Source organism: Mastacembelus armatus, chromosome 23 (assembly GCF_900324485.2).
Source record: "Mastacembelus armatus chromosome 23, fMasArm1.2, whole genome shotgun sequence".
NCBI classification, from domain to species: Eukaryota; Metazoa; Chordata; class Actinopteri; order Synbranchiformes; family Mastacembelidae; genus Mastacembelus; species Mastacembelus armatus.
In genome coordinates this window covers 12,882,402-12,897,201 of record NC_046655.1, presented here as the reverse complement: position 1 = coordinate 12,897,201, position 14,800 = coordinate 12,882,402, and the positions used below count along the sequence as shown (strand labels likewise).

The window sequence follows — 14,800 nt, the reverse complement described above, 5'->3', positions numbered from 1 at the left end:
GGATAGTGTGGGTGCCAGAGTCTACCCTGCAGGCATTTTACCAGTGTATACCCATTACCAGCACAAAAACACATCATCACCAGAGTAACACAGCATCACAGTGCATCTTGAACTGATAGTACACTGTCACACCAGGCCAATTTGGGGACCAAAACCAACTGAGTCCAGTGCAACCTACACCAAAACAATATTGACCCAGTCCCATGTAAACAAGTGTGATGAACTTGCTTTGACAAAACTGTAATCAATATATTTTTAACAAGGGTGTGAAGTATATTCAGAAGTAGCAAAGTAATGATACCTATGCAATGTAGATTCCTCAGTCAGTGATCTTTGAGAAACAACAAAATGAAAACATCACGTGATGTGGTGAATTAAATGGGAAAGCACATTTGTTTGCTCAGTTCTAGAGAAATTATTAGGCACAGCAGTGCAGACAGCAGTATGCTTACATGTGAGTACATGTGTCTTTGTTAGGCTAGTGTCAGTGATAAAAGCAGAGGGAGTGGATGAAGCAGGCGCAGTGGTAGAGCCTCAAAGAGGAAATGAGAAAAATAAACAGCCCCTTCCTGTTCCTCTCTGGCCTGAAATCTCTAACACCCTAATCCCTCCTACCGTCACCACCTCAGTAAGGAAAGACGAGCAACACCAAACTTCCCCAGTTCAGGCCCTGAAAATGCTCAGCACAGTGGTATCCATTTTTACTGTCCTTCGAATAGCCTAAATAGGCCACAAAACTGTGTGTATGCAAGTGTTAAGCAACCGTAATAGTTAATAATTTATGTCAGTTGCTTAAAACATTCATCACATGCAGTCAGTTCACAAAAGACAACCATTAAGGAGCACCATCTTTGCATATCATCACTTAATATGCTTTAGATGCCATTTCATCACCAAACTGATAATTCAGTCATCATGCAAGGTGGTTTTAAAATATAGTATTTGTTTCTTGATTAGATAATATGATCTGGCACTGCAAGGTAATAAATGTTTAGTTCTCTATGAATCAGCTTAAGTGGTTTTGGCTCATTAATTATCCATGTATCAGTCTATTAACATATCAGTTTGATTGGAGTTGCTGACCTGACTTTTATGCTCTATAAAACATGCAGATGACGTTTAGAAACAAGACATTGTAATGACTTATTTCATTGTGCCTTATTTAGCGATCACTTGCTATTAACTGTATGATTATTGCTCTCTCTTTTGAATGAGCACAAGCATTAATATTTTCTAGGTCAAGCTGTTATTAAAAAATTATGCTCTTTTAATTTTTTTTTTTTTTTTAATTTAATAGCGTGATGTTAGGAAGAGTTCTCATGAGATCTGATAACATTTGCCATTTCTTGACAACCGTCAGTATGGCACAGACAGGAAATGCTGACGTAAGTAACGACCTGCTCATCTTCTTTCAGAGTTACTGTCCTGTCAGAGAAATAAGGCAAAAACTGATTTTCTAATTTAAAAAAAAAAGAAAACAGCTTATAGCTAACACAGAGGGTGCATACTTATGCGAGTCCATTTGTATCACAAGCCAAAGTACTCAGACTATCACGTCCCAGAGTCATTTACTGACACTGCTATTTATCTGCAGGAAGAGTATCACTCGTATGTGCTTACAAGAACGAACAGCAGTGGGACAGTCTCATAGCAAACAGCATTCAACCCAATGGCCACTCAGCAAAAACAAAAATCAATATCAATCATGTGTAAAGGAAAAGCATGACATTTAGAAATGCAGCATTACATTATCTTATCACCTGGTATTAGCTTAAAAAATATATATATATATTTTTTTTTTTTTTTTTTTAAAGTCAGCACAATATTATCTTCACTGGTGACGTAAGACAGATAGTGAAGTATGTAATTTATTGCAACTGTCAAATTAGCAACAGCATGAATTATTCACAAATACTCATCATCAGTAGTCAACGCCTAAACACTAAAAGGAAAAACGCTGATTTTACAAGCAGGTGCTGTAACACGGTTGTTCTATAAAATTCTGTGACAGGTGGAAGTGACACCATCAGGATATCATGTTTTATATTTCCAGGCTTAACAATAATAGTCTGGATTGTGTGTAAAGGGCCAATCTCTGCGTTTATCTCCATTCCTCATTTCATCAGCTGAAGATGCAGCCATTTTGAGAATAAATGGAAAGAATGTAACCTCACCCTGCCACAGACGACATACAGACATGGACTCTCTGCTTTAATTGTACTTGCTGCTCTGTAAGACAATGAGGAATTCACAGTCTGTGGATCCAGGTGTTTTCAGTTCAAAAACAGCTCATAAAAAACACTCAGCATGAGACATATGGCTGCCGCCAAGCAAACAACAGCAGGATGGCTTCAAGAAGACCTGGCTTAAGTGGAAGACAGACACTATTAGCCACAGGGTGGGAAACAACAAGCTGAGGTCATCCCACAAACATTTCACAGCAGCTCAATACTATGTGTGGCTTGGAAAAGTGGGGGCAGACAGAAAAGCACGTGGTGGGCATTTATCTGTTAAGGCTGGCTACAAACTAGACTAGATTTTCAAACATGACCGGTTTTAAAAATGCGGGAGACCAATGACATAAAGAGAACCAATTTTAAACCTCTTAAACCAGACTAGATGATTCAGCCAGAAAGAGAGACCACACACCTGCCGTAATCATCTCTCAGAGTAGACTCCACAGCCACGAGATCTCAGAATTTCTTGTGATCAAATATGACTTTGTGACCCACGCCTTTTCTTTGATGGCCCCATTGTTCTATACAATACAATACAGGCATACATTCATATAGTGTGTAGCCTGTCTAACACAACAGGTACTCATGCTTGCCTGCTACATTTTGTGACAAAAACTATCCACTTGTTCTACAAAGACTAACAATAAATAACCTGAGTGTGACATAAGAAGCCTCCCCATGCACCATATGAAACACACTTATGGACAAAATCAAGTTCGTGTCCGTAGTCTTGCCTAGTCAGTGCAGCTCATGTACACAGCGGCAGGCTTGCTATACTGAAGAATACTTCTTACGACCCCAGGTGAACCAGTTCCAACCTGCAGCAACGCTCAATTGAAATACTTCAGAGAACCCTCACTGTTCCAAATACTCTAGTGGAGATGCCTCTGGCAATTTATTCCAGCTATGCATTATCACAGCAGTGACCTAAATACATATAGAAAGGAATTGAGGAAGTCAGGCTTTTCTTTTTTTAGTTTAAGTGACAATGGACACGAGTATTTTCTTCAAAGCCTAAACAATTTCATCTTCGAGAATCTCAACAAGATAGTCACAAACATCCTCCTTTTCTAAAAACATATTCACATGAAACAGTTTACCCTGTTATTATATGCTCAGTTACGTTAAACAGTTGTTTTATACGTATTTTCTTGTTAGGGTTATGGTTTCAGCAGTTACTGTTGTAAAACTGACTGAAACAAGGAACTATCTTTACAAAGCAACTATATGTTCTGTCTCAGTGCAGTACAGAACAATCCTCTCAAGTAATTTAGCTAACACAAGCCATATATCTTATATTCATAGAGTGTACAAGCAAACATCAGTGTCTCAATCAGCAGATGAATTGGCATGTTGCAAACCTCTGGCGCACAAACACAAGAACTTCCTGCTGTTGATTACGGGGTTGACAGGGAGGTTGAATGAAACAAGCCAGCATGGTGAAGGAGAGCCTGCCAATTACACTGTAGACAGGTAAAACATGCATGTTCTGAGGCTCCAATTCTAAAATTAACTCTCTCAGTCATCAAGCATGCTGAGGTTACAATAGTGCTATAATGAATCTGTCACTGGATGATCTATACTTCTGTGTATAAAGTTAAACTCAAGGCATTATGCTTATTCTGCTGTAACTACAATACTAATCATCCTGAATCAAACTTCCCCCCTAAAGAAGCCCTGCGTGAAGTTCAAACCACAGTTGAACATCTTCAGTACTGGTCAGCTACTAAAAACAATCCAGCTGCTGATTCATTATTTAATCTCACTCCACTGTCCAACTCCTGTTTTTGCTGTGGTGATGTGCTGCCATGTTTAATCCATACTGATCCCGACATGCTTTTTTTCCCCCCTGTATTTCAAATTATGCCTCCACCCTCTATTTGAACTGTATTTGAAGACAGAAAACAGTTTACTATTGCAGGACCTGTTTTGTTTTATGTGGTTAATAATTTAATGATGCAATACTATTTCCTCTGCTATACCCTAAAGGAAGCAATACTGTATGAGACACTGATCATTCATCAAAATAATGAGCAATAGCACCAAGAGGCTAAATGAGAATACAGTCAAATGAAATTATTAGTCTCTTGTCTGCAGGTTTTTAAATATTAAAAGTTGTGTCATTGGAAATAATACACAATCATAACTCATATAAAAGCAGCTATTAATCAGGTCCAAATATTACCCACAATAAAATATCAACACATGACAAGGGAGGCTAAACAAAGAACAATAAAATCTAGACAGTCTCTGTCTAGATTCCAGACCATGAATTATTAAATTGCATCCTAATGTATTCTTCGATATGTCAGAAATGCATGAGTAGCTCACTACTGCTCTAGCCTCAACCATAACAAAGAACCTAAAAGTCTTGTGCAACGTTCTGCAAGAAAAGTGATGTGAAAGCAGACGTCTTTTAAAACTGACAAATATCAAATGCTGCAAGACACTAAAAAAAGCAGCACTTGGGTGATAAGAGCCTAAATGCTGCTGTAGTTTATCATAAAACCTAAAGAAATGTTTTCCATTTCATTAAACCAAAAATTTTAAATGTAGATCTTTATCAAGATTACACCAAAGAAGCCAGGGTTAGATGGCTAGTTCTCCTCAGATGTTCAACAAAAAGAGGCATACTGGATATATACAAAGCAGATGGGCTCATCTACACACCAAAACACCCTTGTGCCATGTACAGCATTACTCGTAGTGGTCAAGCTTTTCAGATCCTGCTGCCGATAGAGTCGTGTCAACAAAATTGGTCATTTATACTACACAGCTACTTAATGAGAAACAACTGATATCAAATGGCTTCACTTCAAGATAAGCTGAGTGTTGTCTTATCTACCTCAACTCTGACATTCATCCAATTAATACATAGTATTATTCTAATCTCTGAAACACATGTAAAAAATAGACACACCTGACTTCTTAACACTACCTGAAAAATAAAGGATTTCATTCTGTACATTCCAACAAACACCACAAGCAGCTGCTGGAAAACTGAAAACAACATTATGCATTACATCTCAGCCTCAGAATATGTAAACCTAGATAGTCTTTATCTAACAGTAATCAGATCTTGATGTTATTACGCAGGAAAAAGGCCTGACAGATTTTTTTGTAGATTCAGCCACAGACTCTGTAACTCACTAACCTGTCTCTGTTGTCTAGGCTAACCAAATAGTTGAGAGAAACAGGCAAGATCCGCAACGCAATGCATACATTTTGCCTGTCTTAGCATCTCCGCATGAGATGCTGGGATTTTCTGTCTCAGGCAGAAAAAACAGAAAAGACAGAGGGCTTGACATTGTAAGAGGATGCCATGATGCCTTCATCAGGAGAACAGAGACAAAGCTTTTCATTTTTTGCTTCTCTCACTGGCCAAGTCCAATCCTCAGGCACGACTGAAAATCTCAGGGTTGGGTCTGTAGTGAGATCCACAGTAATTATGTAATCTGTTAACATGAGTGATGCTGGTCTGGATGAAAAGAAACACAGCCACCTCACCATCTTCCACCACATGCTCTGTAATTGTTCCATTACAAGATTCATGAAGTTGAGTCTCATTTCAAACTGCTGAACTCTGCCAAAGACTCTCTCTCTCTCTCTGTTCAGCCTGTTATGCAACTCCCACTCTGTACATGCAAATCCACCAACACAAGTTATTAGCAACCTTCCCCATAGTCACTGTCATGGAGACAGTGCAAGATAATGTTCATGAAGTCCAAGGCCATAATAAGGGTTTGTAATATCAACAGAGCACAGGCACTGTAATACACTACTCAGACATGTTACGCTGAGCCTTACAGCAAAGGCCATGAATATAGAAGAAAAAGGTCACGTGCTGGTCAAGGTGGATTTCTAGTGTAAAGTGACAAGCCCTGGTTGCCTCCATACTAACTGCCTTGAAGGAGCTTGGTGGGCACTTGTCAGCTGGGCCTTGGCATCGTATGGGGAGAGGCAAGTCAGAAAGAGAATGCCTAGTGGGGAGGGGTTTAGGTGACAGCTGAGGAATGTCTGCTCTGCTCTGTCTTTGCCATGGTTTCCAGCGACTGCCATGTGAGGAATGCATGGGCTAGGACGACAGGACTTGGAATGCCATGGGATCTGGAATCTCCACTTGTCTACTAGTCGCTAGACTGCACATCTTCTCTGCCATGCACCTGAACATATGCCATCTGTGTTTGGCTGAACCGGTCTCTCTCACTCAGTAGAAAATATAAATGTAATTTTGAAACTCCAAAAGCTGTGTGTATTTGCACTTTTCAAAAAAAAAGGTCTTTAACGGTCTTCATGAATCACAGAGACACCATTAACAAAAGAACATGTTTATAGGTTTTTCAGCAACGGGTCATTTTTAAACTGACACAAAGTCTCTGACTCACACAGAGACAACCAAAATGTGAGATTATGCCAGAGCTGCACTACAAAGCAGAGCTACAGACTCTGAGTCATATCCAAACTTAGTATCATCTCCTGAAACCCAGTTAGGAGAACTTGTGGCAGTGGTATTTATAACCTTACACCGGTCACCAGTGATGGGAGAGATATTGCTGCTAGAAGTGAGCCCTCATGTAACAACATGACACATCTTACAACAAAGCCAGAGGTCATTTACTCAACAGAACAGGACACTGCAGTTCGCTGCACAAAATGAAACTGTGAAAATGACCTGTTTTGTATGGTTTTTGTCATTACAAAACTTGTTAATTTCCACAAAATCATGACATGTTATGCTCTAGAGTTTATTGTCCAAAATCAACAGGAGAAGCATGATAAAGACATCATCTGGCTCTGATTGTTGAGCCTCTTCATTTCATCTAAGTAAACTAACATCAGTTTGACCTCACTGCAGTTTTGGGATTAGCCTTCTTGAACTCATTTATAAAGACCCCAAAACCCAGAGATCACATGCTGGCCCAACAAAACACACACATGCACAGAGGAGCTTCTTGTCTCCAGAGATGGTTAAGGCTTGAGAGCGGCAGTGCAAATTCTTTCTTCACTCTAGCTCATCCCTGGACATCAGTCCAAAAAAAGGCAACGTTTCCACCCAATGAGTTTGCACAGGGGGCCATGATGATTCCAGATTTAATTATAGCAGACTGAGCACAAAGAATAGCTGATTTAACAACATTAATAAACAGAAAAAAAAAATCAATTGATTGTCTAGAGATAAAGCAAATTACCTAACTCAGAAAATGTGACTTTAAAACTTGTAATAAGTGTAACAAAGACTTGGACAACAAACACACCTTGTTGCAAGTTGGCGAACATTACAGTATTCAGGCTTACTAAAACTAGACGTGGGCACAAGTAATGAGGCGACATCACTGAAGACCTACGCTCGCATTAAACATTAAATACAAGAACTCTTCTCATAAACCTTCGATCATTTAAACACTTACTATCCAAACAAATGAGAAAAAGTGAATTCACATAATGTTAGTTCACACAGTGTTATTGATGAACACCAGCTGACAGAGTTGGGGTTAACACACTATAAACGTATTACATTTGTAAAAAACTTCACCACATAACATATCAATCTGCAAGAAAACATATTGAGGAATCTTCCAGCTATTTGCTTAAAAGTAAACTGTATAAAGATGATGTCACTTCTGAAGCACAGCACAGGATGAACCGAGTAGCAGACGATACAAATGAACCCATACACTACACCATTAATAAAATAAACAGGTATTTCCAAACATAAACTGCAGCTATCGAGTTTTTTTTTTTTGCGCAGTTCACATCTGTAAACCCAACTTGGTCAAATCGGGGGTGTCCTTCCTGTAATCGCACCTAGCTCCTAACTACCATAGTATTTCTATCACCGGACTGGTATTTTAGGAGACTAATAAACTAGTTAATTTGATGTGTTTGGTCTCAAGAAGCCTCGCCTGGTGCCATTTCCATTACTAGGCTTTAGAAGTACAGAGGCTAGTAGCGCTAAACGTAGCTACGGTGGTTAGCGGCAAATGCTCATCTTAGCGCTTCTGATATTCAGACCAAGCAGCAAAGTATTTAGCTCACATATGTTTAAGGTTAAAGCAAAAGACACAACGTCACAATACGTCAGATTTGGAAACCAGTCGTGACCCTCTGACGTCGTTTCTGAAGCTAGCTAACGAATGAATTAACCACCCAAAACAGCTAACGGCAACTAGCTTAGCATGCTAATGTAGCGTTAGCATACAGTACATTCCGCGCAGCTAACAAGGCACTGCAATAATTTAGCACTGTTTACCTTTTTCAACTAATGTCCCAAACACTGATGTCAACACTGTCAATACTGTGTAAATATGCTTCACAGCTAAGGCCTTGCTTGGATGACACTAGCCTGAATGACGTTGTAACTAACTAATGCTAGCTAGCTCTGCTGAATAGCCACAGTCGCGGTTTATCAACAAAACGACTTTTACTGCTACACAGGGTATAGCCTGAGTTCATTTAGCCATGATAGTGGCTTTAATCAATGACAACATTCGTGTTAAACACCTGGCATGACTCGATCACAGCACATGAGAAGAGGTTTAGCAACAACATCACTGAACCACAAAATCGTGTATGTGAGAGTTTAATTTAAACACAAAACGACCCAACGATACTGAAGGGAAATTGATCAGTAGTTTCAGCAATTAGACTGCGCCCACAGACTGAGGCTGTGGGCTAGTTTACCAAAGCAAAACGCAGTCCTGAAAGCGAAGCTTAAAACTTGGTTGCACGCTGGGAATTGCGCTATATGCAGATAGCTGTTAGCACTGTTTTCTTCCACAGGGAAAGCCAGTTCGTTCATCCCTAAGCCTGCGTCGAAAGGACGGGTGTGCTAGGCAGGTAAACAACGGGATGAGAATGGCTTCCATTTGACAGGTGTTCCAGAGTAAGCAGCTGCTAGCAGCAAACCCGGGATTGTGTCTAACCGTCCCGGTAGCACCAGTGACCGATGTTAACACATAGAGGTGGCTAACACAAACCTGGTGAAGGGCGGTGAGACCGTCTACATTGGCGTAGTTGATGTCAGCGCCCCGGTCAAGCATTCGGAGCACCTCCTCGGTATCGCCGCTTGAGCAGGCGGCCAGAAACACGGCGCCATCATCGAACTTCACCTTCGTCTTCTTCTTTTTCAGAACAGGAGGCTCCAGATCAGTTTCCGAGCCCAACCATCGCTTTAACTGCTCATTCCTCTTCTGCTTGGCGTCCGCCATCTTCATCCCCCTCCTGTCTCGGGCTTCTTATCTTTCTCCGAGAGAGGATATACTTTATAGTGGCACTATCCCACAGCGCACTGGGGCGTGGGAAGGGAGGGCTGGGGAGGAGGGGGGAGCGGAGAGAGAGAGAGACAGAGAGAGAGAGAGAGAGAGAGAGCGAGTGCGTCTCGATTGTTGTCCATAGTCTCGCGAGATCTGGATCTGCAGGAGCTGCAGTATAACGTCATCAGCAGCAGATTATGAGGGGAGAGTGGTCAGGGTAATCCTTTATAGGCCGTGTACACCAAATAAGACAAGAGTGCTTGAAAATATTACATAACATGCAGCCAGCCCACAATCATTTACAGTTAAAATGAGCCCCAAGCATTTAGTTAAGTCAGAAACAGAATCAGCTTTATTATCCAAGTTTGTGCACACAAACAAGGAATTTGACTTTGGTTCACTAAACTCTCTGTATACAAAGAAAAAACTATTTAGAAAGGAAGATAGGAAAATATGCTTAAGATTCCTAATGAATATTTCATAGTTCAACCTATGTTCAACCATAATATAGTATTTCACTATACAAGTGAAACAACCCATGCTTTAAAACATACCATTTCTTTTTTCTACCATTTCTGCTTTTCTTAAGAACAATACAGCGTGTAAAGCAATATATAAATATATATACACAAAACCATCTCTAAAGATTTTACCCATAGCATGTGGCCTGTCCCTGCAGCAAGAGTTGCTCAGTTGTCATGGAGATGGTTCAGGCTGTTATCAGATGTTGGACCTTGTTTGAGATTTTTATTTTTCTCATCAAGCTGAAAAATGGTCCAGCAGTCCATTGTGAACATTTAAACCCAATGTAATACTCAGCTCTTCCATTATGAAACAGAATTTACTAACACTGGTTTTGTACATCTCATCTCTATATTATCAGTTTAATACTGGGAATATGAATGGAAACAACATAAATTACATAAAAACAAATCTGTTATATTATAATGAAATCTGAAAATTTAATGCTAATACCCTAGAAGTTCATCTAGCACTGTACATCTTTGTATTTTATAGTCATTCTCCATATATAATACCTGCAGGACAAAGAAAACACTGCACTGTGTCACTCTGTGTTTTGGTGTATATAGAGCTGGAGTGCATTTCTCTGTTATAGTGATTAAAACAAACTTCCTGACCATGATATACCCATTGTTCTTAGTTCAAAGTGTATTATTTTTCAAAGCGTTCTTTTCCTCTTTATTTCAGGAAATGGCATTTGCCATGCTAAAGGACGAAACTTTCATTCTAGATTAATTCTCCCTTTCTTCTACGCATGATATGAAATGAAATGATTTCACCTTTTTCACATGTAACGTTTTCCATCCAATAAAAACACACCGCTCACTGAGGGGAAATAATAACCTTCTCAGCACAAGGTACCTGTAGTGATTTGATAGGTAACACTTGAAGTGCTAGGAATGTCTAGTGGACTCAAGCACCAGGGTGGTCCTGCTCAACCTGGAGTAAAAACAAAGTGGCCGGGCATAAAATGTTTTTTTTTATTTTTTATTTTGGCACCACCATTTGTTATTGTTGGCAGACACCCATGTGTACTCAGCAGGGGGTGCGGTATTGCCTCCTCATAGGCAATTGTGGGTATAAAGCAAGCAGCCTATTTTTTTAACGCTGAAGTGTCATTACTGATGATAATGATGTTACTTTTGTGTTTAAAGACATTTAAAAGAAAATAATGCTGCTTGTGCATGATTACATACCACCCACCTACTGAACTTGAAGTTGACATCCTGAATAACAAGCTGTTCAAGCAGAATCATGATCCAAAACATTTATACAACTGTGACCATAAGCCATTGTGTTACCCCCATTTTCTCATTTCAAGACAATTCTTCATGTCATTGACGCTGAATGTAGACAGATTTATATAATTTATAGCCTGCAAATACAGCAAATGAGAATTGGCCTGCAGCACATGTTTCTTTGAGCCAGAACATGAAGGTTAAGACACCAAGAGGACAAGCGGCTCAGCTGATACTGATCCTTAATGTTACAGAAATGTCATGGGAAATTTCGATGGTTTCACTCATAGGAATGATGGAACAGCTTCCTGACACTGACGCTGTTGGCCCGAGGCTTCAGGGTGCTGATATCAGGAGGTGGAGAGAAAGCAATGTGTACGCTGATGTTTGGTGGGGAGGGCTGATCTTACGCTGGCTGGCAGCACAAAGTGAGCCATGTGGGTTCCATCCATCTCTGACTGTAATGAGAGTGTATCAGGGTGTGTACGTCTTCGTGGGTCTGTGCTGTTGTTTTAAATGAAGTAATTCGTTTTTTACCAACACTTGAATACCAGGCTGTGATAGCACTGAAATTTCAATTTCCTATGCTCACATAGAAAACATGCTGCTACATGTGCCCTTAGATTTCAATGAGGATTTACTCAAATAGCTCACTGAGCAGACTAATTAATTCATTTTTAAGGGGAATTAATTTGCTATTTACGTTCATCTGCAGAGCTTTTAAGAAATTGCAAACGTCTTAATTTTGTGGAAAAACACCAAACTGAATGTGTTCTGTTAAATACTTGCCATTTATGGTGATTTACATAACACTGGGTCAGAAAACACAAACTGAATCCTTTATTAATTCATTCTGTAAAAGGTCAAAATGCAAAAAGCCCCAAGGGATTTAAATATTTCCAGTATGTGTTGTACATTTTTAACCTTCTAACCACTCTCCACTATAACGCCAACATTATAGTTATGTAAGAGGGGCCACTCGTGCTCTGGGACCGTGAAAACGCTTTGACGTATACCCACACACTCCACTTAACACTGTGACAAATATCTTGGCTATACTGTAAAGCATCCTGTTTATGCATCCCCCAACAGCTGTATTTATCTCAGTGATGTCAGCCTAAGGTCCTTTATGATATACAGTACATAATAAATTAAATGCAATCAGAGCAAAAAATGTAGTTACTGCCAGAATTTTTGGGTTTGGAACAAGTGATAGGATGTCAGAGGATGCAGTACAAAATGTTGTGTAATATGATATTATATAACACTAGAGAAAAATCTTTCGTCATTATCGCCTCTGACTGGCAGCTGTGACTATAAGGATGGCCATGCAGTGTATGTGTCAGGAGACTAAACAAACGTCTTTCTTTCATTACCCTTCACTTTGTTCTCTGTTGTTTCCTTATTTTCATTGCCCATACAGTAACTGTATCCAGTCATGTTCACCAGCATGTCAGTGCAGGTGACCTAGACGAGCAGCACTCACAGAGGGGTGACTGGTGAAGTGCGGACAACTCAGACCCATCTGAGAGAAGCCAGACAAACGGCCGCCTGCTCCCATGTCACCCAATGCTTGTTGTTGGCGCCTGTGACACTGACACACTCAACTACTTTCCAAACCTGCAGGTCCAGACAACAGCACTATCGAGCAGATAGAAATAGTCATGCTTTGATGTTATCAGAGGATGTCTAAAAAGTGATGTTGAGAAATAGACTGATAGTGATGGTGCAGCCTATCAGACTCCTTCCAATTACTCACAGGCGTACTGAAAAGCTTGTCCTGGACTGTGGTATCAGGTGAGAGCCAACAGAAACTGAAAAGCCTGATTCCAATAAATTAGAAAAATATTCTTCCTAGAATAGTTCATCCATGAAACAACAGCCCAAGGTGACTCTGAGCGTTGGACTGGGCTCAACACTCATCCATCAGTGATGAACAGAGCTCCATTCGACTGCATGTTAACTATGTGTAGAACTTCACCTTCCTCTCCAATGTCATTAGGGGCTTGGACTGTCAAAGTATTTAGGGGCAGAGTGGAATGAGAAGACACCCTCTGTAAGGCCAATCATATGTCGGGCAACGAAGTGTAGGAACAGAAACCAGCTGGCAGAGAAACAGAGAGGAGTGGCAGTTGAGAAAATGGCAGGTGGAGTAAAAAAGAGGGGGCAGATAGATTGTGTCAGATCATTTTCATCAAGACGAGTAATAATAGCAACTTGATCTGGCCAGTGGTCACACGCTTGGCCTTCTTCTCAGCTGTGGATGCCTCTTGCTGTGTTTGTGCACTGCAAAGCCACTTTGGGTCCATTCATCATTTGAACCTAATATGCTAAGCCTTGCAGCAATACGTCATGTATCACACAGAACAGATATTGAGTGATTCATGCACAAATTCAGGTCTTTAACTGGAATCTCAGGGAGCATGTCACTTTAAATAAGACTTCTCATTTCCTCTTTTCACATGTAATCGGGAAGTTTCTCCAAAATACAAATCTGATCAAATAATCTGTGGTCTGCATTGGTATTAGCAGATATCTCAGCAAGAGCACCCTGCATACAAAACAGGGGTGCAGGGAGGATAGTGGAGGGTTGGGGGTGTTCATGAGGTGATCTACTCCCAGACGACAGCTGAGCTCTTACACTGGACAGAAATAGGGCAGTCGCTTTCACTTAGCAAGGGCTGTAAGAGCTGGAGCATCACTTCATTCTGCTCTTTCAATCCCAGGCCATTACTCTGGCATGATGACAACGGATGTGTGATTCTGCTAACTCATTTCAAATGTACAGTGATATCATGTGAAGTATGTGCAAATGAGCAGTAGATATAGTGTATGATGTAGACAGGGATGCATGTTTCTTTAAGGGCAAATCAGTAGTGACAGCCTAATAAGACAAGGCTATTTGAGTGACCTTGTTTCCTAGAGAAAAGAGGCTAATAATAGGCAAAAATCTGGAGCTGCCATGAAGGCGGTAATGGGTTAGTGCTAAAAGCTATGATGAATCATTCCAGTCAAGCAAGCCCTGGAAAAAACCTCATCAGTTTTTGCTGTCAAAAATAAAAATTATGCTTCAGAAGATGAGAATGTTTTATACCTTATAATGATTGTGGAGCCTGTGACGTGTTCCCTTTTTAATGTAATTAGTAACCTGTGTCCACCTGATGAATATAAGTCCAATAGTCCTTCTGCTTCTACCAATGGTCCTGTGTCCAAATATTGGCTCTTTAGCTGCTCTGTGAAAATGCTCCACTGTGTGCACCAGCTGCACTCCATGAAAGCTGAACAGGATACTCCCATTCTTCCACTGATACTGTTTATCTCTTAAATTATTTGAGGGCCAAGGTACTCCTGATTTAGAGGTCTAGATTTAGCAATTCAAAACCTCTGCCCTCATTATTTCCATTGTGAAAAGACGCATGAGTGGAAAAACAGAGCCATGATCAGTCTTTAAAGCCTCAGCCCTATCAGGTTTAAATTCCTTTTATATGTTATGAAGTGAGCGGAACCTCGTGGATGACCAGTGGGTGCAAATCAGTGGGTGCGTTCTCTG

The 14,800-nt window shown here is 40.3% G+C and overlaps 1 protein-coding gene across 5 annotated transcripts in view; it reads right to left on the bottom strand.

The window, feature by feature from the left end:
- ppp1r12a (protein phosphatase 1, regulatory subunit 12A) overlaps window positions 1–9,551 on the bottom strand; it is a 40,843-nt gene extending 31,292 nt beyond the window's left edge. For all 5 annotated transcript variants that reach the window (XM_026327013.1, XM_026327017.1, XM_026327016.2 and 2 more), the window contains exon 1: window positions 9,215–9,551. In XM_026327013.1, the coding sequence (XP_026182798.1) occupies window positions 9,215–9,451 (237 nt within the window). In that variant the 5' untranslated portion in view covers window positions 9,452–9,551. The remainder of the gene's footprint in view (window positions 1–9,214) is intronic.
- Window positions 9,552–14,800: the final 5,249 nt, after the last annotated feature.